Source organism: Galeopterus variegatus, unplaced genomic scaffold (genome assembly GCF_000696425.1).
Source record: "Galeopterus variegatus unplaced genomic scaffold, G_variegatus-3.0.2 Scaffold5559, whole genome shotgun sequence".
Classification (NCBI taxonomy): domain Eukaryota; kingdom Metazoa; phylum Chordata; class Mammalia; order Dermoptera; family Cynocephalidae; genus Galeopterus; species Galeopterus variegatus.
The window spans coordinates 14,955-41,356 of record NW_007731670.1 but is presented as its reverse complement, the minus strand read 5'-3'; the positions used below and the strand labels follow the sequence as shown (position 1 = coordinate 41,356).

The following is a 26,402-nucleotide window of genomic DNA, read 5'->3' as shown; positions in this document are numbered from 1 at the left end:
GGGGGGGGGGGGGGGGGGGTAAAAGCAGCTGCTGCCTGAGAAGGCAGGGTTAAATATGGGTGAATGAGCGGGCAGAGCAGATTCCCAGGGCTGGAGACCTGAAATTAGACAATTTTGCTGGGAGAGATTCCACACCTCAGCTCTTCGAGGAGAAAGAAAGAGGACTTATTCTGAGGATCTGCTGGGATGAGCACCAGACAAGATTACTGGGGGGATACCAGGTGAGAAATGCCCTGTTTTTTGCTCCCAGATATCTTGAGACCCACCCATCTGGCCTGGGAAGGGATGCTTTGCAGTTTGAGGCAAGATGGAATAGGACACCCATTTGGCCAGAATTCCTTTATAGAAAGACGCCAGTGGGAAAGGGAGCAAGAGGTCTGGGAGGGGCACTGAGAGGGGACAGGAGAGTGAGGAGGTGGAGTTGTAGTTACTCCTCCACTTCCACTCACATTTCTCCTGCCTTTCTTTTGTCACCTATGGTGTTTCAGGCCCAAATTATCTTCTTCCAGATCTTTTTCTCTTTTATCAACCACCTGCTGGAGGCACTCCTTCCCACAAATCCCAGCTGAAAAGCCACTGGCTTCTTTGGGTACCAAGGTGAGACAGTGAGAAGCTTGCTGAGAAATGTATCAAAGGGAACAAATACCTCAGACTGTCACCTCTCCTTCAGGCAGGGGACCTATTAGCCTAAACCTTTTCAGAAGACAGGCTATGATTTCTTTTCTTTTCTTTCCTTTTTTTTTTTAAAAAAAAAAAAAAAAAGAGGACCGGTAAGGGGATCTTAACCCTTGACTTGGTGTTGTCAGCACCACACTTTCCGAAGTAAGCGAACTGGCCATGGCCTTGGTGTTATCAGCACCACACTCTCCCAAGTGAGCCACAGCTGGCCCGAGAGCCTATGATTTCTGATCCTGTATGTCATTTGCAAGTTGGCCATCAGACCATTCAGAATCCTATAAGTTCCTGGGCTGTCTAGTTTACAAAATTCCCTTATTCTTCCCAGCCTAACCTAAGTCACTGGCACCAGACTGGGTAGGGAGTAATAATGATCTGGGCTGAGTGAAAGGAAGCCAGGAGGTGTTCCTCAAAACCCCTTTTTTCTCTCTCTGTTCTTTCACATAGGAAGCATTTTCTTGGAAAATATGGTCCCAAAGTGGCATGGTCCACAGGGAAGTTTCTTTGGTATGTTTTCCATACTCTTCCCGTCAGTCCCTGGGTTCCTGGCTGGGGCCAATATCTCTAGAGATCTCAAGGTGAGAAGGATTTCCAGGCATGGGGTACATTCTTTGCTACATCCTCATCTCTATCCACTAATGGTCCAACTTTTGTTCCCAGGACCCTGCTACAGCTACCCCCAAAGGAACCCTCCTTGACATCCTCATCTTGTGGACTACACTCTCCTACATGGGTATCTCTGCCACCATTGGTAAAGCCTCCCTCTCCTGCCTTCTGTGCAGAACAACCTGGTATCCTGTTTTTTGCCTCCTCAAGAGACTAGGATAAAAGTGGTGAAATGAGCAAGAGGCATTCACCAGTCACATTAAAAGTTTGCATGCAGGTAGCTCTCCCCCCCCTTCACCATTTCTCCCCTCCCTCATAGTGTGGATAAATTGTATGATGCTCTTTGATTTTCAGATTTGGTCTTTCCTCCTCCCCCCACATTCCCATACCCCTTTTGGCGCTGGTGGTAACTAGACAGTCCTACTGCTTTGGGGTGAGGTTTTCTTCCCATAAAGGAATGTGTATCTTCAATCCCATTTCCAGGCTCTTGTACAATTCGAGATGCTTCAGGAAATAGGACTGACATGGGTGTGTAGAATGCAAGCTGCCTGGGCATTTCATTTATGGCTGGGATTTCAGCAGTTGTTGAGATCAAGGGTCCTGCCTCTATGGGCCCTCTAATCACTACCAGGTGAGTGAACCAGAGGGTAAGAGTAGAGAGATAGACCTTACTAGCCTATTGCCTGGCATAGAGTAGATGCTCAAAAATCAATAATGTCTTAAGTGGATTTGTGTGGCTGGGGTAAAATCTTCAAAGATGTGGATAAAATTTAATAAGCCCTGCAACTTCTCGAAAAGCTAGGTGAAATATTGGTGGAATGCATTGCTTCAGGAACGCATTGATTTCTGCCTCTGTCTGCCCTTCTCCTCAGGCTTTGAGCATGGTGTCTGCCTTCAGCTTGCTGATGTCTGCTGGAATCTTTAGTGCCACCCTGTCCTCTGCCTGTTCCTGCTTTGTTTCAGCCCCCAAAGTCTTCCAGGTTAGTTGATGTCTTAGCAAGAGGATTGGGGGAGAAAGGAGAGAATGTAAGTAGACAGAGCCATATGAAGATTATAATTTTTTGAGAAGGTGCAAAAGAGGGCTCAGTTGTAAGCAACCAGGAGTTAGATGGTGACTAAGGGAGATGGAGATGACTGTGGATGGCCAGCCAATGTTTAACAGATGATCCAAGCTCACATAGCAAAATTCAAAGTCTGCCTGCAAATCAGAGTAAAGTATGGGGAGGGTGTCACTCATATCTGCCTCTGCAATCAGTTTTTCCCATCCCACATTCCCAGGGATCTTACCACACCCTACTCCTTCTAGCCTTTCTTCCTGTTAAGACCCCCAAACTCCCTCAACTCTTCCCTCTGTGTTCCCTACTCTCTTGTCTCTTTAGAGAAGCAGGGGGCTCTTATTCCCCGGCTCCTGGGACCTTCCCTGTTGATTGCCATGCCTTCTTACAGCAGCTGTGCCAGGATAAGCTGTATCCACTTGTTGGCTTTTATGGGAAAGGCTATGGCAAAGAACTGTGAGCCTCTGCAGAGCTATCTGCTAGCCTTCTTCATTGCTGTGGTTTTGTCTTTATCAGTGAGTACTCCCTGCCCCACTCTCCAAGCCAGGTTCTACTAGTCACCTTTTCTCTCATGCCCTCCACAATCTTTCTCTGGCTTCGAGGGCCTTTCCCTAAAGCCTCTTTTCTATCTCTCTAGTCGTGGAAGTGAATGAAAATGTCTCCTAAATTGGGGGTGTGTATGGTATGTGTGGGGGTTGGAGTGAAGAGTAGGGAGTAGGCAGAATGGGAAGACAGAAGCCAGAGATGATGTCCTTGACCATGTTAAGAACTTCCAGTAAGGGAGTCTCTAGACTAGACATTGAAAATTGGTGGCCTATGGATTGGCTCTTACCTGCAAATGAATGTTGTTCAGTTTGCACAGGTTTACAAGTTTTAAAATAAACTGCCAATATTTACGATATAAGCATCTGGTAATCCTGGGCCTCTATCCCACATGACACACTTATCTGGAGCTGAGTAGCTGCTGCTCCATGGAACAGGGCAAGTGTTGTCATTTGCCACAGTTCCCACTCGGTCCACTTTATTCTTTGATATTACATGACTGTCTTTTGCAGGCTTTTGAATTTTCAATCCCTGCCCTAGACACAGACGGAAAGCAGCTTCCTAAAATCTGGGAGGGGCCATGGAGGAAAAGGAAGGAAACAGAATTCTAGAGGAGTAAAGGGAAGACAGGGAGTAGAATACCCTGAGGAAGGGTGGCTCCATGGCAGAACAGAAACTGCAGGAACAAGTTCTCAGCTTCCCTCTTTATGCTGTGAGATGAAGAAACCTCTCTAGTACCCTTGGTTTCTCCCTAATATCCTCTCTAAAATCCCCCCAAGGGTGGAGAAGAGCTGACCATTGTTCTCAACCTTCCTACCTCTCCTTAGGCCACAGTGCCTGGTGCTAACTGGCCCCCTAGCCAGCATCCAGCCCTGGTGGATTTTGTGGGGGCCTTCACCAGAAACATGAGTCTCATGATCTGTGGGAATGTGATCTTGGTAGGAGAAGAGGGAATGGACACTAAGGGAAGGGGAGAGGCTGGAGACTCTAGACTAGAGCAGAGAAAAAGGGCTGGAGAGAATGACAAGTCCATGAGTGAGCTCAGAGAACTTGAAGAATAGTGAGAAGCCAGGCAGGACCATTTAAAGGAAGGATTATCCTCAGACAACATTTCTGCTTCCCACTCTTAGGAGCCTCAAGCCATCAGACAGCCTGAGAATCACATCACCTGGCTGCAGGTCCAGAAGATTCGCTCCTCCTACATGGTCGTTATCTGCCCTCAGGCTTCATTCTGGCATCCAGAGCCTATGCAGGCCGGTCTGCCAAACTGGATCACTTCTTGTCACCTCCTGCCCAACAGACTACATCCCCTTCTTTTCTCATTGCCTCTCCTTTCAGGTCTCAGGTTTGGGCCAACTGAAGCCCAATGTGCTGGTCTTGAGATATAAGCAAAATTGGCAGAAGGTGCCTGTATCTGCTATGTAGACTATGTAGGCATTCTACGGTAAGTGTAGGATCAAGAAAGGGAAGATGGGCACAGGAATGGTGAGGAACTAGAAAGAAAAGGAAATATAGTCATGGTGAAGCCCCTGTTCCCTGCTGCTGCCCAGAAGTATATGTCTCCCATACACTCCCAACATCAGCAGGGAACCCATACCCACTTCAGATCTTCCTCCTATACTCCCCTGCCCCCAATAAAGTGATGTCTTCGGCTACAACTACAATGTCTTCCTCTTAAAGATTCCAGAAGGGTTGAGCCTGGCTATCCAACATCAAGCTCAAGGTGAGTCAAATGAGCCTAAGATAAAGATGAGGTGTATGAGGTATAGAAATTGTCAAAGACAGTCTGGGAGGCAAGTGAACTCATCATCTAGTTACCAAGACCTGAGACTGAATAGAGTCAGGTACCAGAATGTGAGAGAAATGAATTTTGCTTTGAAGATTCTACCTATGTGTTTAGTTCTCCTGAAACTTTAGGGGAGGGGGAAAGTTCTCAAAGTATCTTCTAAATTCAGGCAGGAGAAATTTGCATCAAGAAAGTAGTAGGGTGAGCTGGAATGTAGTCAGGAGGGAATATGGCCCAATTTTAGAGCAGTGTTTCTGGCACTACCCCAATTCTAATAACACTTCACATCTTACCAGTTCATACCTGTGGTGTTGTTGGGAAAGTTAAGATTTATAGTCTTGTTCAGGCTTCAGAGGCATTTCTAGGCCTCTGACCGAAGAATGACGCTGCATAGGCTAAGTGCCAGACTCTCAGAAATTGTGTGCAGGCCTACAGGATGGGTGCTTGGTAACTGTCAGATAAGATGGAAAGTAAGTCCTGGAGCTTCTTGGACCTTGGGAACTTGGCCAGTTCCCAGGGCTGATGAACATCCCCAATATTTGTGAGAAAAGATCCAAGTGTTAGTAAAAATAACCACAGCTGCATATTTGTATGCAGACCAGCGTTATCAGTCTGCGGCTGGGTGATATAAGCAAGATTTCCCCAAACCGCTCTCTGAAGTCTCACCTGTGGAGTGAACACATTGCCTAGGACAATCCCAACTGGGACTCCAGATCGCTGCTCACAGGACTTCCCAGCACTGCTTGGATCTGGATGTACGTGTTTCCCCAATTTGGTGATGTAAGCACTGTTTAATTCTTTTTATTTTCTTCTTTTCTTAAAATAAGCCTGCATAATCTCGCTTTCTTTGCTTACTTGCGTATTGCTGTATCTTAATAAATATCACAAACTGGCTTATTAGTGTGATGAGTGGTTTCTTTTATCAACAAATCCTTTGAACCTAAATGAAAGTAAAAACTTTTGGCAAAAAAGGTGTCCTCATTGAATGAGTGGGCTCAGGGAAGGCTGCAAAAAGATAACATTATTTTTTGTTACATCTCCACCTTTCCCAGGAAATCCAGGGTGTTTGGATGCCACAGGAATGGATATTCAGCAGGCAGAGGAGACAAATCCTAAAACAGGTCCTGTTTTAGAGGAAACAGAGTTGGACAGCAGGTAAGAGAAGAAGCAGGCACCCGGGAAAGTAAATAGAAAAGGTAATGTAGTTAGTCAATGGGGAGAGAAGCCTCATAACACTTCTCTGGGATAGCAACATTTCTCCTAGGGGACAGGGAAGGTATGATATTGGCTTAGGAGTAATTGCTCAACTGGATAAGAAATTTGTCTCGGGAGACACTGCAGATCTGTGACCTCAAGCAGCTCAGAAGCAGTGAATAATACTCTTCAAGTCCTCAATAAAAAGTGTCCTCCAAGGGCCGGCCCCATGGCTCACTTGGGAGAGTGTGGTGCTGACAACATCAAGTCAAGTGTTAAGATCCCCTTACCGGTCATCTTTACAAAAAAAAAAAAAAAAAAAAAAAAAAAAAGGTGGCCTCTAATAAAACTGCTTTGCAAAAAAAGGGAAAGAAACAGAATGGAAAAAGTAAAAATGTCAAAGAGGCAGAGCCTGAAGAATTTGTGGTGGAAAAAGTGCTGGACCAATGTGTAGTGAATGGGAAGGTGGAGTATTTCCTCAAGTGGAAGGGATTTACAGATGCTGACAATATTTGGGAACCTGAAGAAAATTTAGATTATCCAGAGTTAAGTAAAGCATTTTCTTAATTCTCAAAAAGGTGGTAAAGAAAAAGATGGTACAAAAAGAATATCTTTATCTGACAGTGAATCTGATGATAGCAAATCAAAAAAGAAAAGAGATGCTGCTGACAAACCAAGAGGCTTTGCCAGAGGCCTTGATCCTGAAAGAATAATTGGTGCCACAGACAGCAGTGGAAAATTGATGTTTCTCATGAAATGGAAAGATTCATTTGAGGCAGACTTGGTGCTGGCAAAAGAGGCAAATATGAAGTGTCCTCAAATTGTAGTTGCTTTTTATGAAGAGAGACTAAATTGGCATTCTTGTCCAGAAGATGAAGCTCAATAATTGTTTGCATTGCTATTTATATATATATATATATATACACACACACACACACATATATATATATATATATATATATACATATATATATTATATATATATAATCTGGGTCTTAGTTTTTGATTTACTAGTGTAAAGAAATAACTACATTCTAATGAAAATTAAGTTTGATATGTTCATTTTGGAAGTAGTATTGGGGGAGTTGTTGAGTTCTTTTGCATCAATAACACTGGTTACTTTGAACAAACAAAAAAAAGCTTTCTGTAGTTGCAAAAAAAAAAAAAAAAAAGAAAGAAAGAGTCTCATTCCTTTCCTCTCTCTTCCTGGGCAGTGTCCTTACCAGCCTCAAATCACATTCCAGTCCAAGCAGGGCCTGTGGACAGTGGACATGTACTGGCTCAGTAATGTTGGAGGCAGGGACTCTATTGCTCCCTAAGAAGCCTCTACTGCTCTCCAAGTTCCAGAGAACAGGAAAGGGAGGATAGTGATATAAAAACCAGAAAGAATTAGAAAATGAACACCGTATTTACAAAGCAATGAGTGCCCTCCTCCCACTTCAGAGACCTTCACACTTTGCTCCCTTTCTCAGCCCCAAGGGAGCTGCCCATCTCTTCTCCTGTTATCTTCACAGGGCTGACTATGCTGATCCCCTATGTACTAACATGCAGGAGGAAAAATGGGCTTGATGTCCTGTGAGAGTTTTTGTGAGCAGCCCCCTGAGCAGCTGGAGGAGAAACACAAACAGTGAGCTGGACACAAAAACCCAAGGTTACAGCCAGGAACCTAAAGTGCAGAAGACAGCAAGGGGAGGGGAGGGTATTAGGACACTTGGTGCAAATGGAGAGATAGGAAAAGGTACTGGAAAATTTAGGCAAAATGCCCAGTTCCTGTCTTGTCTTGCCCTAGGACATGTTCCTTCCTTGGAAAGTTCAGGTTTGGTTTCCAACACGTGTCTGTACTACCTGAGCTCACAGGCAAACCTTAAGAAAAGAAGTCAGGACCAAGTCCCCTGCCCCATACACTTCTTCCCTTCCTGCCTTCCTCTTCATACCTAAGAACCTAAAGAAGCAAGTGTCAGACAAGTTATAACTTAACTGAACATTCTGGTAAGCAAAAGGGGAGAGAAAAAGGAGGAGCTGAAATTTGATGAAAGAAGACTACTGTGGGGAGTACTGGCTGTGGGGAAATGGAGTAGCTTTAGTATCTACAAGCATCTGAATGGGTTTATGGTTACCAGTTTGGAAGAAATGCAAGATTAGGCAGCAAAACAGAAAAATTGGAGCAAAGAAGCCCTGTTGTTTCTCAATTCCCGAAGACAGAAATTTCAGGGGATGACCAATACTCTCTGCTCCCTGCTGAACCTGGGATTTCCTTTCTCTGCAGCCAAAAGGCTTTTGAAAACTTGGTGCCCTTATACCAGTTGCAAGAGCCACCACCAACAGGTAACCTGGAATCTGTCTCTTTCAACATCCCTCCTCCTTCAGGCTACATCTCTGAATAGGACTTGCAGACAAACAAACAGAAGGTACAGGGCAGGGCAGCAAGTGGGACAAGTGTCCCAGAGTGGGAACTGACAGTGGTGGGTCATTTTGTCTTCTGTTCATTCTTCATAACCATGTAGTTGGAGTAGCACATGTGTCTTCATGAAGTACTATGAAGTACTATGGCAATATTCCCATGGTGCTGCCCTCTGGTCACATGAGTCTGGGAAAATTTCAAACTCCAGGGGCACAGATTCTAGGGGCAGGGCTAGTCCAATGACTAGATAAGTTGAGGAACAGGCTCCATTCCTTACACTGCCTTCCATACTAGAAGCCCACATGTGATCACTCGGTCAGCCTGCCCTACATGTGACCTGGCTGGAGATATTGTCCAGGGGCCTGACATCCCCCATTGCCTTCATTCATGGAAATCAGCAGGACAATCTGATCCCATACTGCCAGGAAGAGCCTCAGGAGAAGAAACTGAGCCAGGAGAAGGACTCCACAATTTAGAACTCAGGGAGTCATGATCTTAGTTTCTTGGCACCACAGACTTGGAGGCTATCCTTGGGAAGCCTCTGGCAGCATACCAAAGCTTCCTAAGGAAAGAACTCCCCTACTAAGCAATGTGAACTGGGGCTACAGTGCTGAAGAAGGTCCTCCTTCTAAGATCCATTTCACCTCATAACATTAATAAAAATTTACAAGTCAATACCTGAGGCTAATGTGCAGTAACATACTTGCTGCCTATTTATAAAAATAATCCCTAAGCCTAGAGACAGAGATCATTCTTGTTCTCAAATATACTCAAGGAGAGGAATTTAACTTCTTTCTACTTGCATCCCAAACTCTCTATCCTCTACCTCAGTTTTTGAATTTAAACTTCCATTTCTCAGTGCATTCTCAACCAATTTAATGTTCCTAACCTTTGTAAATGAAAAAGTGTTTATCGCCACTTTCTACTTAGTAAGACATCAGAAACTTTCTTTTCCCCCAAACTCATATGATCCCAATTCTTTTTAGCTTTTGACCCGTCTTACTTTATAGTTCTCTGATCATTTCTTTGACTTACTTCCCTGCCAACTTATTCACTCAGCAAACACTAATTGAAGCCCACCATGTGTCAGACCCTATTGTAAGTGCTGGGAGATATAGTACTGAATAAAACAAGATAAAAATCTCCCTGCCCCCCCCCAACGGAGTTTACATTCTAATGGGAGGAGGCAAACAACAAATAAGTAAATGATTACATGAGGAGAAATAAAACAGGGAAAGGAGCTAGGAGGTGCTGGAGGAGTGCAATTTTAAGTAATGTTGTCAGGAAGTTCTTGCCAAAAAAAATAGTTGAACAAAGACTTAAAGCACATGATGGAGTAACCCATACCTGGGTAGAGCTTTCCAGGTAGAGGGGCAGCAAGTGTTAAGCCTTGAGTTAGCACCCCTGCAGAGCTTAAGGGACAAGAAAAAGGCCAATGTTGCTGGAGCAGGGTGAACAAGGAGCTGAGTAGCAGGAGATGAGGTCAAAGTGGTAAGTGGGGAAGAGCAGGGCAAAGCATTGATGGTCTCCCAGACCTTTAGAAGATTCTGGGTTTTTCTCGGATATAGGAAAACATGAGGGCTTTGACCAGAAGAGTAACATAATCTGGCTTCCATGTTAATACTATTCACTCTGGCTGCTGTGTTGACAATTGACTATAAGTAGGCAATGGTGGAAGCAAAGAACAGCTACTGCAATAATCTTGAAGACAGGTAATTCTAGCTTGGCCTAGTGTGGCAGCAGTAGAAGTTAGGAGAAATGGGATTCTGGATATATTTTGCAGGTAAAGCTAAGCAAATTTGATGAATTGGAGGATATGAAAGAAAGGTGTCAAAGACAACTCCAAGGTGCCAAAGATCACACCAAGGTGCTTTGACATGAGCAACTAGAAAGATAGAGTTGTCATTGACTGAAATAAAGACTGCAGGAGTAAGATGGGGAAAAGATAAGTTCAATTTTGGAAATGTTAAATATATGATGCCTATTAAGCATCTAAGTAGAGGTGCCAATGGGTAGCTAGATATTCAGGTCAGAAGGACAGGCTGGAGATACAAAACTGGGCATCACCCACATCAAAATGGTTTTAATGCATGACTGAATGAAATCACTGCAGTTATGTGTGTAAACAGAGCAGCCTGAGGACTGAACTCTGGAAAGTTAACAGATTGTGGAGATGAGGAGAAACCAGTAAAGGGGACTAAGAAAGAGCTCTAAGTTAAGAGGCACAGTAGAGAATATGTCCTAAAGCCAAGTTAGGAAAATGTTTCAAAGAGGGAGTGTCAAATGCTGCTGATAGCCTCTGTAAGATGAAGCAGAATATGACTTTATTCTTTATTTTTATTTTTTTTATTTTTTAAAAGATGACCAGTAAGGGAATCTTAACCCTTGACTTGGTGTTGTCAGCACCACGCTCTTCCAAGTGAGCCACGGGCCAGCCCAGAATACGACTTTAGATTTAGCTATGTACAAGTCATTAGTGATCATGGAAAGAACAGTTTTGGTGAAGTAGATTTAACAGAATTGGTAGGCTGGCCGGTTTAGTTCAGTTGGTTAATGTACGGTACAGCAGGGTTAGAGCACGGTGCTGCTAATACAAAGGTCCCTGGTTCAATCCCTATTCCAGCCAGCTGCCAAACAAACAAACAAAAGAGCACGGTGCTGCTAATACAAAGGTCCCTGGTTCAATCCCTATTCCAGCCAGCTGCCAAAAAAACAAACAAAAAAAAAAAACAGAAAAAAATGAGGGAATTGGTGGAGAGGATTTAGAAACAACTCTAACTTTTGCTATTAAGTGAAGCAGAAAAATGGAAAGCAATTGGAAGGGGAAATGGGGTTAAGAGAGCATTACTTGTAAAATGAAATAGATAGCATATTTGTGTGCTGATGGAAAGATTCAGGAGAGAAAAAGAAATACTGACTCTATAGAAAAGACAGAAATATTATTATTATTTTTTTTTTCAAAGATGACTGGTAAGGGAATCTTAACCCTTGACTTGTTGTCAGCACCACGCTCTCCCAAGTGAGCTAACCAGCCATCCCTATACAGGGATCTTAACCCGTGGCCTTGGCATTATCAGCACCACACTCTCCCAAGTGAGCCACGGGCCGGCCCTGAAAAGACAGAATTATTGAGCAAGTTCTTTAAAAGCTAGACGACAGGATCTAGGCAGGAGCATGGAGCATGGGCAGTGTTTATAGTAGGGGTTCTCAACTTTGATACTAATGACATTTTAGCCCCAAAATGGTTGCAGGGGCTTTCCTGTGCATTGTAGGATATTGTGCAACATCCCTGGCTTCTTATTCAGTAGCATCCCTGCCCCACTGTGACAACCAAATGCCTTCTGAGGAGCAAAATCAGCCCCAGTTGATAAGTTTATAGTAACAGGAGGGAAAGCAGAGTATATGAGGGTACATCAAAAAGTTTGTGGAAAAATAGAATTAAAAGATAACACGAATCTTTCAATGAACTTTTTGAAATACCCTCATTTGGATACAGATGCTAAAAGGCAGTTAGATGAGTGGTGGGAGCTTGTAAATCTGTTCTGATTCCTTCTTGTTTTCTCACTAAAACAGAAACCGAGGTAAGCATGAGGAAGGGGGAAGATGTTGGAGATCTGAGGGGTCAGAAGGTATGAGAGTTATCAGAGAAGATGGCAAGTTTAAGGATTAGGGACATGGAATATGGCTGAGTGGCATAAGGAACCCACTTTAATTTCACAGTGATAAATTTAAAGTAAGACCAGTTATCAGCATGGCTGTTTTTTGCTAGCCCTTTCAGCTGCATGGTTCTAGGTATAAAGTAGGTGATGAGCTGGATATGACAAAAGCAAGAGGGGCAAGGGAGATAAGGTATATGCAACAAAGTGTTTCTTACTGGAATTTAGCTGGAAAAGAGGAAAATGAAAACACGTGGATGATAAAGTCAGTGGAAAGGAAGTAAGAGCAATGGATTACAGGTCCTGGTGAAGAGACTGTTGTGAGGTTGTCACCCAGGAAAGGAACCAAACATTTAATTAAGAATTTTAACAGAGTCTTTATTAGCCAGCTGGCGACTGTCTCCCCTAGGTATTTTGGGAGAGCAGCCACTAGCCTTGGTCTGGTGGAGTTTATAAAGGCAAAAACCACATCCTGTTGGCACACAGGTTTGTCCAGGTGCAAAAAGCAAGCTAGGTAGCTAGGTTACCAGAAGCCAAGTGAGCAGTTAAAGCAATCAAGCATAAAAATTTTCATTGTGTATGGTTCTTGTTCCTATGTAAAAGTTCACTGTGTATGGTTCCTGTTTCTATGCAACTGTTTTTGTTTCTATGAGAAGGTCACACTGGTTTCTCATGCAGAGGGGGGTAGTCTGACAATGAGAATGGAGTAGTGCCTACCTAAGATGGCATTGGTCATGTCAGGGTTTTCTGTTACGGGATGAGTTGTTGGATTCAGCATACTAAAGGGAATGAACTGTAAAGATAGGAGGTAATGGTAGAAGAGTAGGATGATTGAGATTTTGAGGAGTTGTGGGTCTAAAATATGAGTGGCTGAAGTGGATGTTAGAAGGATGAGATTTATGACAAGAGTGATGTTGGTGTGGTACAGTCTAATGTTTCAAAGCTGAGAGGAATTAGGGATGAGGGCGAATGCTCTGGAAATAGTACGAGGAAACATGAGGACACCTCCACCACCTCTAGGCCCAGTGGTGCAAGTATGTAGGAAAAACCATCACCAGGAGAGAGGTGGTAGGAGAAGCAGAGTCCTCACAAGAAACAAGGTCTCAGAGCAAGAATGTGAAGGGAACACTGAGAGATGAGGCTGAGGGTATAGGGAATTTTGCAAATGACAGGCTACTAGTTCCAGAGAATACAGAAAAGTTTCAGGAGATGGAAGAGGGAGGTAGATGGGGAAGAAAATGGGGGTGGAGAAATTTATGGTTATTAGAGAGCAAAAGATGAGATGACTTGATAGTTTGGGACTTCTCATTGTGATTGACATAAACAAGATAAGGGGCACAATGAGATTAGTTCTGGTGATTGCAGTAGGGAGGGATGTGTATCTGGAGCCCCTCAAACCAGCAGTGGAAGTGTACGTAGGAGTATGTAGGAGGAAGCGTATGGAGGAGGGGCAGTTTTACTCTTGAGTTACAAATGAGACCTATCTCCAGGATACTTTGAGGGAAGTGCTGAATACTTACTTCAAACAATTTCAATAAGAGATGAATGTAAAGCAGTTAGCACAGGGCCTGATATTAAAATGATATGATGATGATGATACTGTTGTTAAGGGGATGTTAGGATGGTGTCTGTGATTTCCCCTTGTCCTAGGCTCCTGAGCAGCAGCCTCCAAGACTACCTGCACAGCAAGCCAGGGCACTGTTGTGACCCTTGCCTCCTTATCCATTCACCCCATTGGCAGAAATTTAACTAGTGCCAACTCTGTATTAGTCCTGAACAACACAATCCAACTACCAACAAACAAAACCAAAAATATTTTATTACTGAGTCATCTTGGAGTCCCACAGGGAACCCTAAGCCTTGCTTGAAGTCCATAGCCTTTCTAGCACTCCCACAATCAGGAAAGAGATTAAGGCCCACAGTCCTTTGGGCTCCACTTAGGGAACTATCTACTTTGGTGCTGTTAACCTTGTTAGTCCCTCCAGGTCACTTCTACTTCATCTGTCCGATATCTGTAGAGAAATAAGAAAAACTTGGTAAAGGGCTATCCCTTAGCACCTTCCATTCTTTGCCCTCATGCTCCTGTACTCTCTTCCCTGCTGATTTTTGCCTACCTCCCATATAATCTTATCTACCCCCTCCAAGGAATGGATCACTCACCTCTGTGTCACCCCAGAATCACTGAGGGGGGTCCTGTGCCCAGCCTGAAACATCTCCCAGCCAGCCTGTGCTATCATGGCTCCATTGTCAATACAGAATCTGGGAAAGAAAAGAGATATGAAATTTGGGATTCAAGAATGAAAAATCACAACAATGGGAGGAGAAAAAAAAATTAAGAAAGGGAAAGGGCCCTTACCTCTCATCTGTGGCAAAAAGCTGGGCTCCGCGTTCCTGGCACATTGTCTCCATCATCTCCTGGAGCCTCATGTTACCTATAAAAAGGTAGGGGACAGGGTTAGCTTAGCTTTAGCCATCTTTCCACAGCCCAGCTGTACACCTCATGTGCACTTACTTAAGATAATGAAGTAGAGGACCGGAGGCAAGGCTTGGGAAGCATAGGCAGGACAATAAATGAAACTAATAATTTTGCTAAACCTTTAGTGGTTTAAATCATCAGAAGGAAGACACACAATGCCAAGAACAGGAAAGAGAAATACTATTCAATGATACGTACACCCCACACCCCCCACAATGAGGGCCTCCTGGGAGCCACAATGTGCCATGGCTCGCTCTGTGATCTCTACCAGCATTGCAAACACAGTTTCCTGTAGGGAACAGAAAAGGTGAAAACATCAGAGAGGCATCCCAGCTTAGTTCTGCTTTATCATATAAAAGCTCCTCCAACCCCGATTTTCTGTCCCAGCTTTTTACTCCATTACCTGCAGGGAGAAACACAGATCCTCAGGAGTACACTCCCCTGTGGCCAGCATCCGCTGGGCTACATCCTACAATTAAAAGAGGAAACAAATGAAACAATAAACAGTGGTTTTGAATTACATGAGAGCAAAAATTAGCACACTTAGAAGATCATTGTGTTTCAAAATTCAAGCTAAATTAGAACACTTGGACGATCATTGTGTTTCACATTGCCCTTCACTGGCACCAAACTATAGAATGGGCAGCAATCATTTAAGATTCAGTAACTATATATTGAATGCTCCCCCTGGCACCTCCCACCCACCCCTTACTTACCACCCTGCTTACTTTTTCTTCATAGTATTTATCGCCATCTGACACTATATTTTATTACTTTCCTTTCTGTATCTTTTTTTTTTTTTTTTTAAATCTGTCTCCTGTCATTAGAATCTAAGCTTGGCTGGAAGCCACCCCATCCCCACCTGCATCCAGCCCAGCAGCAACAACCCAGCCACTGCCAGAAGCCCCCCTCCAACTGTGGGTGGGGCGTGGGCCTCAGCCACACTCCACTGCCATCCCAGTCAGGCCAGTGAAGGAGCCAACCATGGGCTGGGCTAGCCCCTCTCCCCCTCCTCCCTCCATCCCACCCCACAACATCTTAGAATGTAAAAAAACAATAATAGAAATAAAATTAAAAAAAAAAAATCTAAGCTCCACGTAGGAAGGGAATTTTGTTTTGCTCCATACTATATCTCTATTGTCTAGAACAGTTCCAGACACAAAGAAGATATTCAATAAATATTTGCTAAATAAATTTATTCAGCATCTGATATAGGCCAGTACTATGCCATATACAGGAAATACAACAGTGAACAAAACAGATACACTTCATTAAAAAAGCATAAAAGTGACCTCATCTCCTCACCTCTTTCACACTCACCTCAATAAAAGACAGGATCCCTGAGAATGAGACATCCATCCCCTTTACAGTGTATGGCAGCTCAACTAGCTTCTTGCCTCTTTGTGGGAATGAACAGATGAGGCATTAAGCCTATAGTCAGCTCTGGCTGCTCCCCCTACAAAGCCCTTTCCAAACCTTATTACAGAGAAATCCCTAAAGCCCCAGCAGCCAGTCACCTTCCACCTATGTCTCCTTACCGCTTTGCCATCTGTTCAATGTTGTAGCCTGGGCTTGGGTCATTGGAAATCTAGCAGAAGATAAATTAAGAAGTGAATGGGATGAAGCCAGATATGCAAGAAGCACAAAAAGCATATTTACTACTTTCTCCCTCCATTTCCATGGCTCCCCAGAAGTTCACCTACATCTTATGTTCTCTGCAGCCCCAATGGCTTACCTTCAGCACTCGGGCAAAACGATCCAGACAATTACCCACAGCAATATCAATGGTTTCCCCAAAGATGCGGTAACGATGTTCTGAGTATGCAATCACCTAAGGGTGATGAGGATGTCCATGAAATCTCAAGTCTGTAAAGAGGAGCATTTGGCTTTGGGGAAGAATGTAGTAGAGGATCAACATGGCCCCTAGAGCTTCCAATAAGAAATGAAAAGAAAGTGTCTTCTCATATCCCGAATGGGTAATTTTTTTTATAGCTCTTATCTGAGAAGCAGCCCATATATCCTGAGCCTTCCAAAATTGGACTCCTAATATACAGAAGATAGTCTAGGTCAGGGCAAAAGCAAACTCATTTTAAATACATTTTTCTAGCTTAAAGGTTCCTGATAGATCCCTTTAAAAGTTGTCCTGACAGTGTGGACTTGGGAACAGTCTTTCCTGCTTGAAGGCAGGGAACAAGAGTTCTTTTAGATTATCCTACCAGGGCAGTGATATTTGGAAACAAGAAAAGAGATAGAGATAAAGAATTCAAAAATGCCGTATGGGTCAAACTAATGGCCCACTCAATTCAGCGACAGCAATCCACTTATGCTCATTCTTCATATGTGACTAACTTTTAGTACAGAGAATATTTATCATCTACTGATACATATGCTCCATATTTCTGACACTAAGGGCTTCCTAGAGATCTTAACAAGTCTCTTTCCCTTCCTGGTGCTGTTACGGATTTCCTTTGTTTCTGATGTAGCTCTTACTCTGCTATCAAAAAGCTGGTGACAAAAGGGGAAAGAAAAATCCTGCTTTTCTTCTGTTATCCACTCCTTTCCACTCAATCATCCTTCCTGTTTTTTTACATCCAAGCTTCAAAAGGAAAGAGGAAGAGAAAACTCTATCTCTGCTCCTTTCCATCAACTTCTGCAGCCTCCATGGCTACTTTCCACAACTGAAGTCCCTAACCTTGTTTATCACCTTTCAGGCCTCAACCAGCTATTTGCCCTTTACCTGATAAAGTTCCCATGTTGTTTTAGTGGGAATGTGTTCCTCATCTTTAAAACTATTTCATAAAATTAAGTTTTAGAACACAAAGCTTTCATAAGCCAGGGACAATGCTGAACTATTTCTAATAATAACTGTACCAGGTGATCTGTGGAAAGGAATTCAATCTCAACCTTAAAGGATCATGTAAGGTATCCCAAACAACTTTGGCTTCACCTATAAAGTTCTATCATTTATAAAGTGCTTTTTAAAGTTACTTATATTTTCACACTCTTAGAACAACAAAGTCTATATATTTACCCCTGTAATATAAAACAAAAAAATGTAGTTATCTAAAGAAATAAAATAAGTTTTTGTTATTTTGAAGGGTTCAATCCTTACCACTCTTTCCTTTTCTAAACTGGAAATTCACGTAGGTAAAAGTCAGCTAATGTTCTAATCAACCTGCCCAAATCTGCAATGTTACAAACTCTGTTGTGGGTTTTCTGATGTGCAGTATTTTAGATTCAGATAAACCCACTTTTATTCTTACAGTTCCTGCAGCTCAGGAACAAGAAAGCCACTGGTTCAGAGCTTCAGAAATTAAGATGAAATGGGTGGAGCACCCTAAATACCTGTGTATTTCCTCCGCTGACATACAACACAGTTGGGCTGGTGGCTCCAGTGATGAGACGGCCCATCTCAATGTGGCCTACACAGTGGTTCACACCTAGCAATGGCTTATTCCACAGCTGAGCCACAGTACGGGCCACAACAGCCACAGAAACCAGTGGGGCACCCATACCTGGGCCTAGAGGGATAGAAATGAGAATTAGAATCTCAGAGATTGGAAAACACAGGTGGGGGCAGTAGGGGATGTGAGAGATGGGGTAGAAGCAGTGGTGGTGACAGAGGTGAGGTACAGGCTATTTTGACCTAGCTAGGCTCCAGGTATACTTCTCCATTTTTGATCACTCTCTCAGCCATACCTTTGGTGTAGGCAATGCAATCAATATCCTGGGAGGTTAATCCAGCCTCTGTTAGTGCCTCCTGCAGCAGGTCTAGGATAACAGCTCGGTGGTGCCTGGCAGTATCACCTGGAAGGAATCCTAGGAAAAAGACACAGGTCAGAGACCATAGAGATTTTCTGTATCAAAGGTAGGTAAAAGTAAAAAAAACCAAAAACCAAAAAAACACCACGCACACACAACAGGAGTCTGAGTAACGTAGGAAGAGTACTTTCACTCTCCTTAAGCATCCTGTTTTCCACGTTGTCAGATGTATTCTTTCCAGCCTCTATATAAGCTGTTCAGCTTTCAGAAATGCCCTTCTTTATACCCAACTCCTGCTCAGCCTTCAGGACTCAATTCAAATGATACCTACCTCATACTCTTTGGTGACCTTCTCTGTGACCCTACAGAACCCCATAAATGATTACAACATTGTATTTAACACATAACAATTATAGCATTATAATCATCTGTAGTTTGCCCAGTTTCACCATGAGTATCCCAAAATAGCATTGGCTATTTTATTTATCTTTGTATTCTCAGTGCCCAAGTACCTAGAAGAGTGAGTGTTAAACATACATATGTATTTCTTTTCTTTTTTTTTTTTATCTTTTTCCGTGGCCGGCAACGGATCGCAACCCTCAGTGTTGCCCCCATACCGGACCGGGGACCGGCAACGGGATCGCAACCCTCGGTGCCGCTCCCGCGCCTCACTCAGCCAGTGAGCGGGAACCGGTCTGTATGTGGGATCCGAACCCTCGGGCGGGAGCGCCGCCGTGCTTCCCAAGCGGCGCACTTATCCAGTGCGCCACCGGGCCGGCCCCATACATATGTATTTCTAATGAATAACTTATCACAATATCACCCATGCAGGGAGGCTTTTCACGCAAGTCAGTTGCCTTCACCTATGTGTGCAGATGTTTTGGGGAGGGCAGGCAAGATATAATAGACTATAAAATAATATTAGCAAGAAGTTGTAATGTGTCTGGTACTTTCATTTAATACTCAAGACCCAATAACACTGGTATTATTACACCCATTTTAAGAGTTAGGAATAGATATCCAAAACATAAATATTCAATTTTGTATTAGTCCATCTCTGCTGCTTATAATGAAATACCTGAAATTGGGTAATTTATAAAGAAATACAATTTATTCCTTACAGTTTTGGAGGCTGGGAAGTCCGAAGTCCAGAGAACACATCTGGTGAGGGCCTTTTCTGGTAGTGACTATAGTTATACAAGATATCACATGGTGAAATAGCTGAGCAAGAGAGAGCGCTAAGCTTCTCAGTTGCTCTCCTTTTAAAGCCATCAGAACCATGCCCATTACTCTATGAATGGATCAGTCCATTCAAGAGGACACAGTCCTCACAATCTGATCAATTCTTTTAACACCCCGCCTTTCAATTACCATAATAGGATTTCCCACCCTCTTAACAGTTACAGTGGGATTAAGCTTAAATTAGTTTTGGAAGGACATATAATCCACAGCAAATATGAACATGGTAAAGCCAGCCAATTCTGTTCGACACCTAAGCTGGGAGTCTTGCTACTCTCATCTCTCTCCTTCTCATTCTAGAATATTTTGATTCCAGCTCCATTATACCACTTGTCATGCTGTAGTGTAAAGATCTGTTTATAAGCCCGACTCCACTGCAAACTCATAACACCTGTTTTTCAACGTTTAGCACATAAAAGGCGCTCAATAAAAACTGAATGAACCCAGAAGATCCAGGTTCAAGTAACAGTGACTCTTCTAGTCATGACCCTTGTGAGGTTTAGACTGTCACATCACCTCGACGAGACTCGAATCCAAAGCTGTAGGAGGGGACAATGCGCCCCAGGCCCCACTTCACTAGTGTTTAGGAAGACAGAAGGTGATGCTATGCGGGAAAGTGCGCCGCAAACTATAAGCCCCCTACTCACTCACCTGTGCCAGGAGGAGTGACATAAGTCCGCCTCGGATTCGCCAGCACCCTGCCATCCCGCACCACTCCCACACCAATCTTGTTGGCGCTGCCTTCAAAACCCAGCACCGTCGGCATGGCGGAGCCTGAGAAAAAACGCCAACAGGACTCCTAGTAACTTGTGGAGCCGCGGAGGCCCTCACTATAGTCCGTGCCGGGGCGCAGATTCCACAGCGCAGAGGAAGACGACCAGTCTGCGGGTGCTAAACAGCAGATGGCACCTGGACAGACACCGAAAGCTCTCGCGGGTGGAGCGCCGGCGCCGCCGGTGGCGTCACGGCGACCAATCAAGGCCCCCTCAAGAACCTTTCTAACTGGCAGGAACACTGAGCCGGCCTCCAAACCTTATATTCCTACGTTCCCCCGCCTTTCTCCCGTGGTCCAGCCCAGCCTTCCCCACTGGCTTTTTTTCCCTCTTGCTTAAAGTTGGAATCGTCGGTCAGGGTGGCAGAATGAGTCCTGCATCTGGCACAACGACAAACAGCCCGAGAATGTAGGGTTGGGGCCTTTAGTCTCCCGGAGAGATAGAGAAGGGAGGGACGGCCGAGCTTTCTGTCACGTGTGCTGGGCAGACCAATCACCTGCATTTCGTCTCCACGTGACCTCGACAAACAGCCCGAGAATGTAGGGTTGGGGCCTTTAGTCTCCCGGAGAGATAGAGAAGGGAAGGACAGCCGAGCTTTCTGTCACGTGTGCTGGGCAGACCAATCACCCGCATTTCGTCTCCACGTGACCCGTATCTGGGATCACGTGACCACGCCAGTTCCCACGTGGGGGCATAGCGTGTTCCATTCTTTGTGCTCGGGTGAGGAGGATCCAGGCTGAGAACGCAGCAGGTCGGATACAGGGTTGCTGTTCTGCTCATAAGAGGGGCTTCGCTGGCTGGCTGACTGGCAAATCTGAATCAGGACCCTTAATTAAGGTCCTCAATTGGCCAGAGGGCAGATCTCGCGAGGAGGGTACAAGGCACTATGAAATAATCTAGTTAGGTGGGTGAGGGGCTGAAGGGCCTATGATGCAAGGAGGCGGGGAAAAGATTCAGAGATAATCTAGTTTGCAAGGCGGGACCTAGTGCCCGGACGCCCAAGGGAGGTAGTCTTCTCCTTTGCTGGTTTCACGATTGCTTTGCGTCTGTAGGCAACGCAGTGAAAATATTGCTTCGGTGGACAGCGTGGTACAGGGGCCGAAGGACCGTAGTTACAGGGATGCCGAAGCGTGGAAAAAAGGGAGCGGTGGCAGAAGACGGGGACGAGCTTAAGACGGGTAAGAGAATGGAATGAGTCCCTCTCCCTACAAGCTCTGGTGGGGGTGTTTCTAATTCCCTCGATGAAGGGAAATATGGACCGACTCATTTTTGCAGGAGTTGGTGAAGGAGTCGCTATTACTGCCCTCTCTCGGTGGGTCTGTAGTTAATTCCTGATCGCGGTTGGAAACCGCAAACTTTTACCACTATGTATTACTCATTCTATAGAGCCAGAGGCCAAGAAGAGTAAGACGGGAGCAAAGAAAAACGCTAAAGAGGCAGCAGGAGAGGGCCCAGTTCTGTATGAGGATCCCCCAGATCAGAAAACTTCACCCAGCGGCAAATCTGCCACACTCAAGATCTGCTCTTGGAATGTGGATGGGCTTCGAGCCTGGATTAAGAAAAAAGGTTTAGATGTGAGTGGAATTCAAGGAGGGAAGAGTATGTATGAGTGATCTTGGGGTATAATCACCTTTTCTCATTTTAGTCCCCAGAATGTGTTTTATCTTTCTCCTGCCTGTAATTTTCTTTTTTTTCTTTTCTTTTTTTTTAAAAAGATGACCGGTAAAGGGATCTTAACCCTTGACTTGGTGTTGTCAGCACCACGCTCACCCAGTGAGCGAACCGGCCATCCCTATATGGGATCCGAACCCGGGGCCTTGGTGTTATCAGCACCGCACTCTCCCGAGTGAGCCACCAGCCGGCCCCTGTAATTTTCTTATAGGATATGTACAAGAGGGGCTTAACCAAATTTTGCCAGTTGTATTTCCTAAATGTCCATTCCTTGGATTCCATTGTTATTGTCTTGTTCAGTGTCCTCTCCTCTTCCCCAAAATGTTGCAAAAAACCTCTTTACTGGACCTTCCCATTTTTTCTCCAGCATATCGTCCATTCCAATTATTGCTTAAAAATCTTACCTCTCTCCATTAGTTGTTGGTTATAGAATTGTTTAAATATTGTGCTGCTAAGACTGTTGAACCCCTTACGCACATGGACTGTCTTACCTGTGTCTATACAGTATTTAGCACATGGACTGTTCAGTAAATGTCTGCTGCTGAGTTGATAGTACTTTTCCCGCCTTTCTTTTCACTCACAGTGGATAAAGGAGGAAGACCCAGATATCCTGTGCCTTCAAGAGACGAAATGTTCAGAGAACAAACTACCAGCTGAACTTCAAGAGCTGACTGAACTACCCCATCAGTACTGGTCAGCTCCTTCGGACAAGGAAGGGTACAGTGGTGTGGGCCTACTTTGCCGCCGGTGCCCACTTAAAGTCTCTTATGGCATTGGTGAGACCCTGTTGATCCCTAATGCCTGAGCTCTTCCAAACCAATTGCTAATTCTCCATCCCTGCCCCAACTCTTGATTGCTTTCCTTTTTCTTATTGTTTTTAATGCTGGTTCTGTTTCATCATTTTTGTAGGTGAGGATGAACATGATCAGGAAGGCCGAGTGATTGTGGCTGAATTTGACACATTTGTACTGGTAACAGCCTATGTACCTAACGCAGGCCGGGGTCTGGTACGACTGGAGTACCGGCAGCGCTGGGATGAGGCTTTTCGCAAGTTCCTGAAGGGTTTGGCTTCCCGCAAGCCCCTTGTGCTATGTGGGGACCTCAATGTGGCTCATGAAGAAATTGATCTTCGGAACCCCAAGGGAAACAAAAAGAATGCTGGTTTCACTCCGCAAGAGCGCCAGGGCTTTGGGGAATTGCTGCAGGATGTGCCGCTGGCTGACAGCTTTCGGCACCTCTACCCCAACACGGCCTATGCCTACACCTTTTGGACATACATGATGAATGCTCGATCCAAAAATGTTGGTTGGCGCCTTGATTATTTCTTGTTGTCCCACTCTCTGTTAACAGCATTGTGTGACAGCAAGATCCGTTCCAAGGCCCTTGGCAGTGATCACTGTCCCATCACCCTATACCTAGCGCTGTGACATCTCCCCCAAATCACTCTGAGCCTGGAAAACAAGCCCCACCCCACCCAAACTAGCATTCCTTCCTTAAAAATTAGAGTATTTCTGCACTGTATTTCTCTTTTATAAAAATATGAATCCTCCAGGTTCCTGTGACAAACAGGTTTCTTTTAAGCCCAAGTTTTCTGTTTCTTGGGTCCCCACCCCTTTTAAAAAAATTAAAAGCTACTGATGACTTCCTTTTAACTAGCCATGTGAAAATAAAAAGCCATAGTTTCAGCCTTGCTTTCTTTGTGTGTTGCCCCTTTTCATACATACAAGTTAACAAGTGGGAAAGGGTAGAGTCATGACCTTATTTATTTACAAGCACAGGAAGAGTCCCTAACTTCCCCCAAGACAGAATAACCCTACCCAGCCCAGTTAAATACTGCAACTGGGAGTAAGGAAGATTGGAAGGAGGAATTAAGGGAAATAAAGGACTAGGGGAACATACCCCCCATTAAATAGTTATATATACATCAGTTCCTGTGGTTCTGTACAGAGCAGCGGCTGACCCCACCCCCACAGGACACAATGTGGGGAGAGGAGACTGAGGGTACTGAGGCCAGAGCCAGCCCCTGGTGAAGTGCAATAGCAGCAGCAAAGTCCTAATGGTGCACAAGAGGGAGGGGAACCCCCAGGGCTACCCACCCTGCCCTGGAATGTGTAAGGGACAGGAATTGCTCTCAGGGAGCATATAGGAAGGACCAGCCTAGAACTGTCTTTAGGACCCAGGTTTAGGGGCAACATTTTGCTTACTTCACCCTAACACAGCAACCCTTGGAGGATAGCAGATGGCCAGCAGTGGTCTTACCTACCCCTCCAAACCTAAGTGAGGGCCTGGTTCCTTCCTACCTCTCCCCAGGGAAAAGGAAGGCAGCTGCTTGGCTTCCTTATAGAAGCCCAGGGAGCTTTTTACTCCAGCTCCATTTTTAGTGTCACTGTCCCCACCAGGGAGGGGCCAGGCACAGTCTGTGGGTCGTCAGGCTCAGGAGAAGTTCTGGACAGGGTGGCTGACCTTCATACAGGCCCAATAAAGTGCCCGGCCCAAACACAGCACAGCCAACAGAATGACAAATGCCCAGCCTGCATAGATGCCTCCATATCGCTGTGCATGCTTCCATGTGCCAAACTGATGAAGATGAGAAAGAAGAGAAAGAAAGATGGGATTATGTTGATTTCTCACTACTTCCTAGAAGCCCTAGGAACAGTAACACAGAACTCAAGCTTCAGTGCCTGTTCCCTATCCACATGTAGCCACCTTCAGGAATCTTATTAAAGTTCAGGTTGTTCATCTCCCTTCCCTTAGGCAGGAACATACTCTTACCATCACAGACAAACGTCTGTCAAGTTTTAACGTTTGGCAACTGAGCCAGGCCTCCTAATAGCAACTCTTTTTTTTTTTTTTTTAAAAAGATGACCGGTAAGGGGATCTTAACCTTTGACTTAGTGTTGTCAGCACCGCGCTCACCCATTGAGCTAACCGGCCATCCCTGTATGGGATCCGAACCCGTGGCCTTGGTGTTATCAGCACCGCACTCTCCCAAGTGAGCCACGGGCCGGCCCAGCAACTCTTAATTTAAGTCACTTTTCCATTGTCCTATCCTCTACAGAGAGAGGATGGCTGTTTTTTACTCATTTAGTAACAGTAACGACTGTTGATCAGTCACCTTCAACTCATCCATACCTTAAAACAACGCCCCCCCCCACACACACACACTGCCCAGTTTCTTCCACTTTTTTTAGGGTAGCCATTTCCCAAATGTTAACCTATGGAGATGAGGCAAAATGAAAGGGGCTAGGTCAAGATTACTCACAGCAAGGCCAGTGGCAGTGACTGCCAAGAGTAAACCAAGCAAGAAGCAGCAGATACATCTCTTCCGTGGGTATCTGCGCCCGATAGATGACCTGTGGAGGGCAAACAAATGGATGTTTGTGATGGTCCTGTAGTTTTTTCTTCACATGTTACCTAATTATCAGCTCAATCCCTTATCACTTACACTTTTCTGCAGTGAGGACAACGTGCCAAGGTTCGGTCTGTGAACTCTGTCCACTACAGAGAAAGAAAAACTCATTAGTAGAAGCAGGGTCCTCCTCAGTGAGATCCTTGGGCAGGGGAAAGATGGGAAACGTGTCCCCATGGGATAGAACTTTTCAAGATTATCATTATTCAGAAAAATAGACTCATAATCATAATTACTCCTAGTTTTTTACCCCAGGGCTTCCCAATACCCTTCCTCACCAGAAAAGTATTCTTGCAATGTCCACAGATGACTCTGACACCCACGGGTTGTGGTTCTGGACTCAGAGGTCCTGGATGCACAGGTCCTAGGTTGATGATTCTTTTGCTACACAGGAGAAAAAGACTATGTTTGAAAGTTTTTAATCCTAAGGATTCCCAAACTGCCCCTCCTTCACTCTCTGCCTATCAGATTCTTTTACTTCTCTGTACATTTAAGATACTCTGTCTCCAACCCTACCAGAGAATCCTTGAAGGAGAGCACTGCTTAAACTTAAGGTCTCCAATTCCCTTTTAACCTCAGGATAATTCAACAGTGCATGTGGCTCTCCAATCTCCTAAAGAACACCATTTCATCCAGTTTTTTAATTGAGAAATGAGAAAGATGGCTATAATATTCCCAAGGCACAATGGTGCATAGCTTTTTCTCTTTCTAAATAAACACCAGGCTCTCTCACCTTTACATTCGGTATAAACACTAATCCTTTTTTGGCTTTCCAATTTTCCCACTTATGCCCTTCCCCACCTTATGCCTCTTACCAATAGGGCCGAGGACAGGCAATCCGCTGGGAAGTCACTTTGCAGATAAGGAGACAGTTACAGGGGCATCGAACATATTTTTTCCCTGGAGGTGCATTCTTGATTGGCTAGAGAATAATGGGGACATCAGCAAGCAAATCCCTTGTCCCAATCCCTTCCACTTCCCTCCAAAAACGCTTTCTGAGGAGAGATCAAAAAGATAATGTACAAGGGGCCAGCCCATGGCTCACTCGGGAGAGTGTGGTGCTGATAACACCAAGGCCTCAAGTTTCTGGGCATTATTAAAAAGACCAAGAATAACAAATGATGGCAAGGATGTGAAGAAAGGGAAACTCTGCTGC

The 26,402-nt window shown here is 44.6% G+C and overlaps 3 protein-coding genes and 2 pseudogenes across 5 annotated transcripts in view; 3 read left to right on the top strand and 2 right to left on the bottom strand.

Annotated features, from left to right (window-relative positions):
• LOC103605048 overlaps positions 1-4,304 on the top strand; it is a 6,334-nt pseudogene extending 2,030 nt beyond the window's left edge.
• A 1,885-nt stretch (positions 4,305-6,189) lies between these two features.
• Positions 6,190-6,745, top strand: LOC103605047 (annotated as a pseudogene).
• A 6,962-nt stretch (positions 6,746-13,707) lies between these two features.
• OSGEP (O-sialoglycoprotein endopeptidase) lies at positions 13,708-20,599 on the bottom strand. Of its 2 annotated transcripts, XM_008589627.1 has the most exons (12): positions 20,494-20,599; positions 20,045-20,167; positions 18,092-18,211; positions 17,738-17,913; positions 16,128-16,223; positions 15,931-15,980; positions 15,713-15,791; positions 14,796-14,861; positions 14,591-14,681; positions 14,273-14,348; positions 14,077-14,175; positions 13,708-13,928 (listed from the first exon to the last, which is right to left on the bottom strand). In XM_008589627.1, the coding sequence occupies exons 2-12, from the start codon at positions 20,157-20,159 to the stop codon at positions 13,889-13,891; spliced, it is 1,008 nt and encodes a 335-aa protein (XP_008587849.1). In that variant the 5' UTR covers positions 20,160-20,167; positions 20,494-20,599; the 3' UTR covers positions 13,708-13,888. The 2 variants fall into 2 exon arrangements, with proteins under 2 accessions (XP_008587849.1, XP_008587848.1); XM_008589626.1 differs by lacking the exon at positions 20,494-20,599 and having other exon boundaries at positions 20,045-20,450.
• A 255-nt stretch (positions 20,600-20,854) lies between these two features.
• APEX1 (APEX nuclease (multifunctional DNA repair enzyme) 1) lies at positions 20,855-23,528 on the top strand. 2 transcript variants are annotated; one of them, XM_008589624.1, is made up of 5 exons: positions 20,855-20,917; positions 21,219-21,344; positions 21,553-21,740; positions 22,421-22,613; positions 22,747-23,528. In XM_008589624.1, the coding sequence occupies exons 2-5, from the start codon at positions 21,287-21,289 to the stop codon at positions 23,262-23,264; spliced, it is 957 nt and encodes a 318-aa protein (XP_008587846.1). In that variant the 5' UTR covers positions 20,855-20,917; positions 21,219-21,286; the 3' UTR covers positions 23,265-23,528. The 2 variants fall into 2 exon arrangements, with proteins under 2 accessions (XP_008587846.1, XP_008587847.1); XM_008589625.1 differs by lacking the exon at positions 20,855-20,917 and adding an exon at positions 20,947-21,003.
• Positions 23,529-23,577: 49 nt separating this feature from the next.
• Positions 23,578-26,402, bottom strand: part of TMEM55B (transmembrane protein 55B) — a 7,741-nt gene continuing 4,916 nt past the window's right edge. The window contains exons 3-7 of the mRNA XM_008589623.1: positions 26,062-26,168; positions 25,525-25,630; positions 25,283-25,335; positions 25,100-25,190; positions 23,578-24,414 (exon numbers count right to left, since the gene is read on the bottom strand). Coding sequence (XP_008587845.1) covers positions 24,271-24,414; positions 25,100-25,190; positions 25,283-25,335; positions 25,525-25,630; positions 26,062-26,168 — 501 coding nt within the window. The 3' untranslated portion in view covers positions 23,578-24,270. The remainder of the gene's footprint in view (positions 24,415-25,099; positions 25,191-25,282; positions 25,336-25,524; positions 25,631-26,061; positions 26,169-26,402) is intronic.

Bases quoted from the DNA above. Each gene is read 5' to 3' on its own strand.
- OSGEP (XM_008589627.1), bottom strand. From the start codon at position 20,159: ATGCCGACGGTGCTGGGTTTTGAAGGCAGCGCCAACAAGATTGGTGTG. The intron at 16,224-17,737 runs GTATTTAGGGTG...CATCACCCTTAG, and splicing joins TCAGCGGAGGAAATACACAG to GTGATTGCATACTCAGAACA. The intron at 14,682-14,795 runs GTAATGGAGTAA...TGTTCCCTACAG, and splicing joins ATCTGTGTTTCTCCCTGCAG to GAAACTGTGTTTGCAATGCT.
- APEX1 (XM_008589624.1), top strand. From the start codon at position 21,287: ATGCCGAAGCGTGGAAAAAAGGGAGCGGTGGCAGAAGACGGGGACGAG. The intron at 21,741-22,420 runs GTGAGTGGAATT...TTTCACTCACAG, and splicing joins TTAAGAAAAAAGGTTTAGAT to TGGATAAAGGAGGAAGACCC. The intron at 22,614-22,746 runs GTGAGACCCTGT...TCATTTTTGTAG, and splicing joins TAAAGTCTCTTATGGCATTG to GTGAGGATGAACATGATCAG.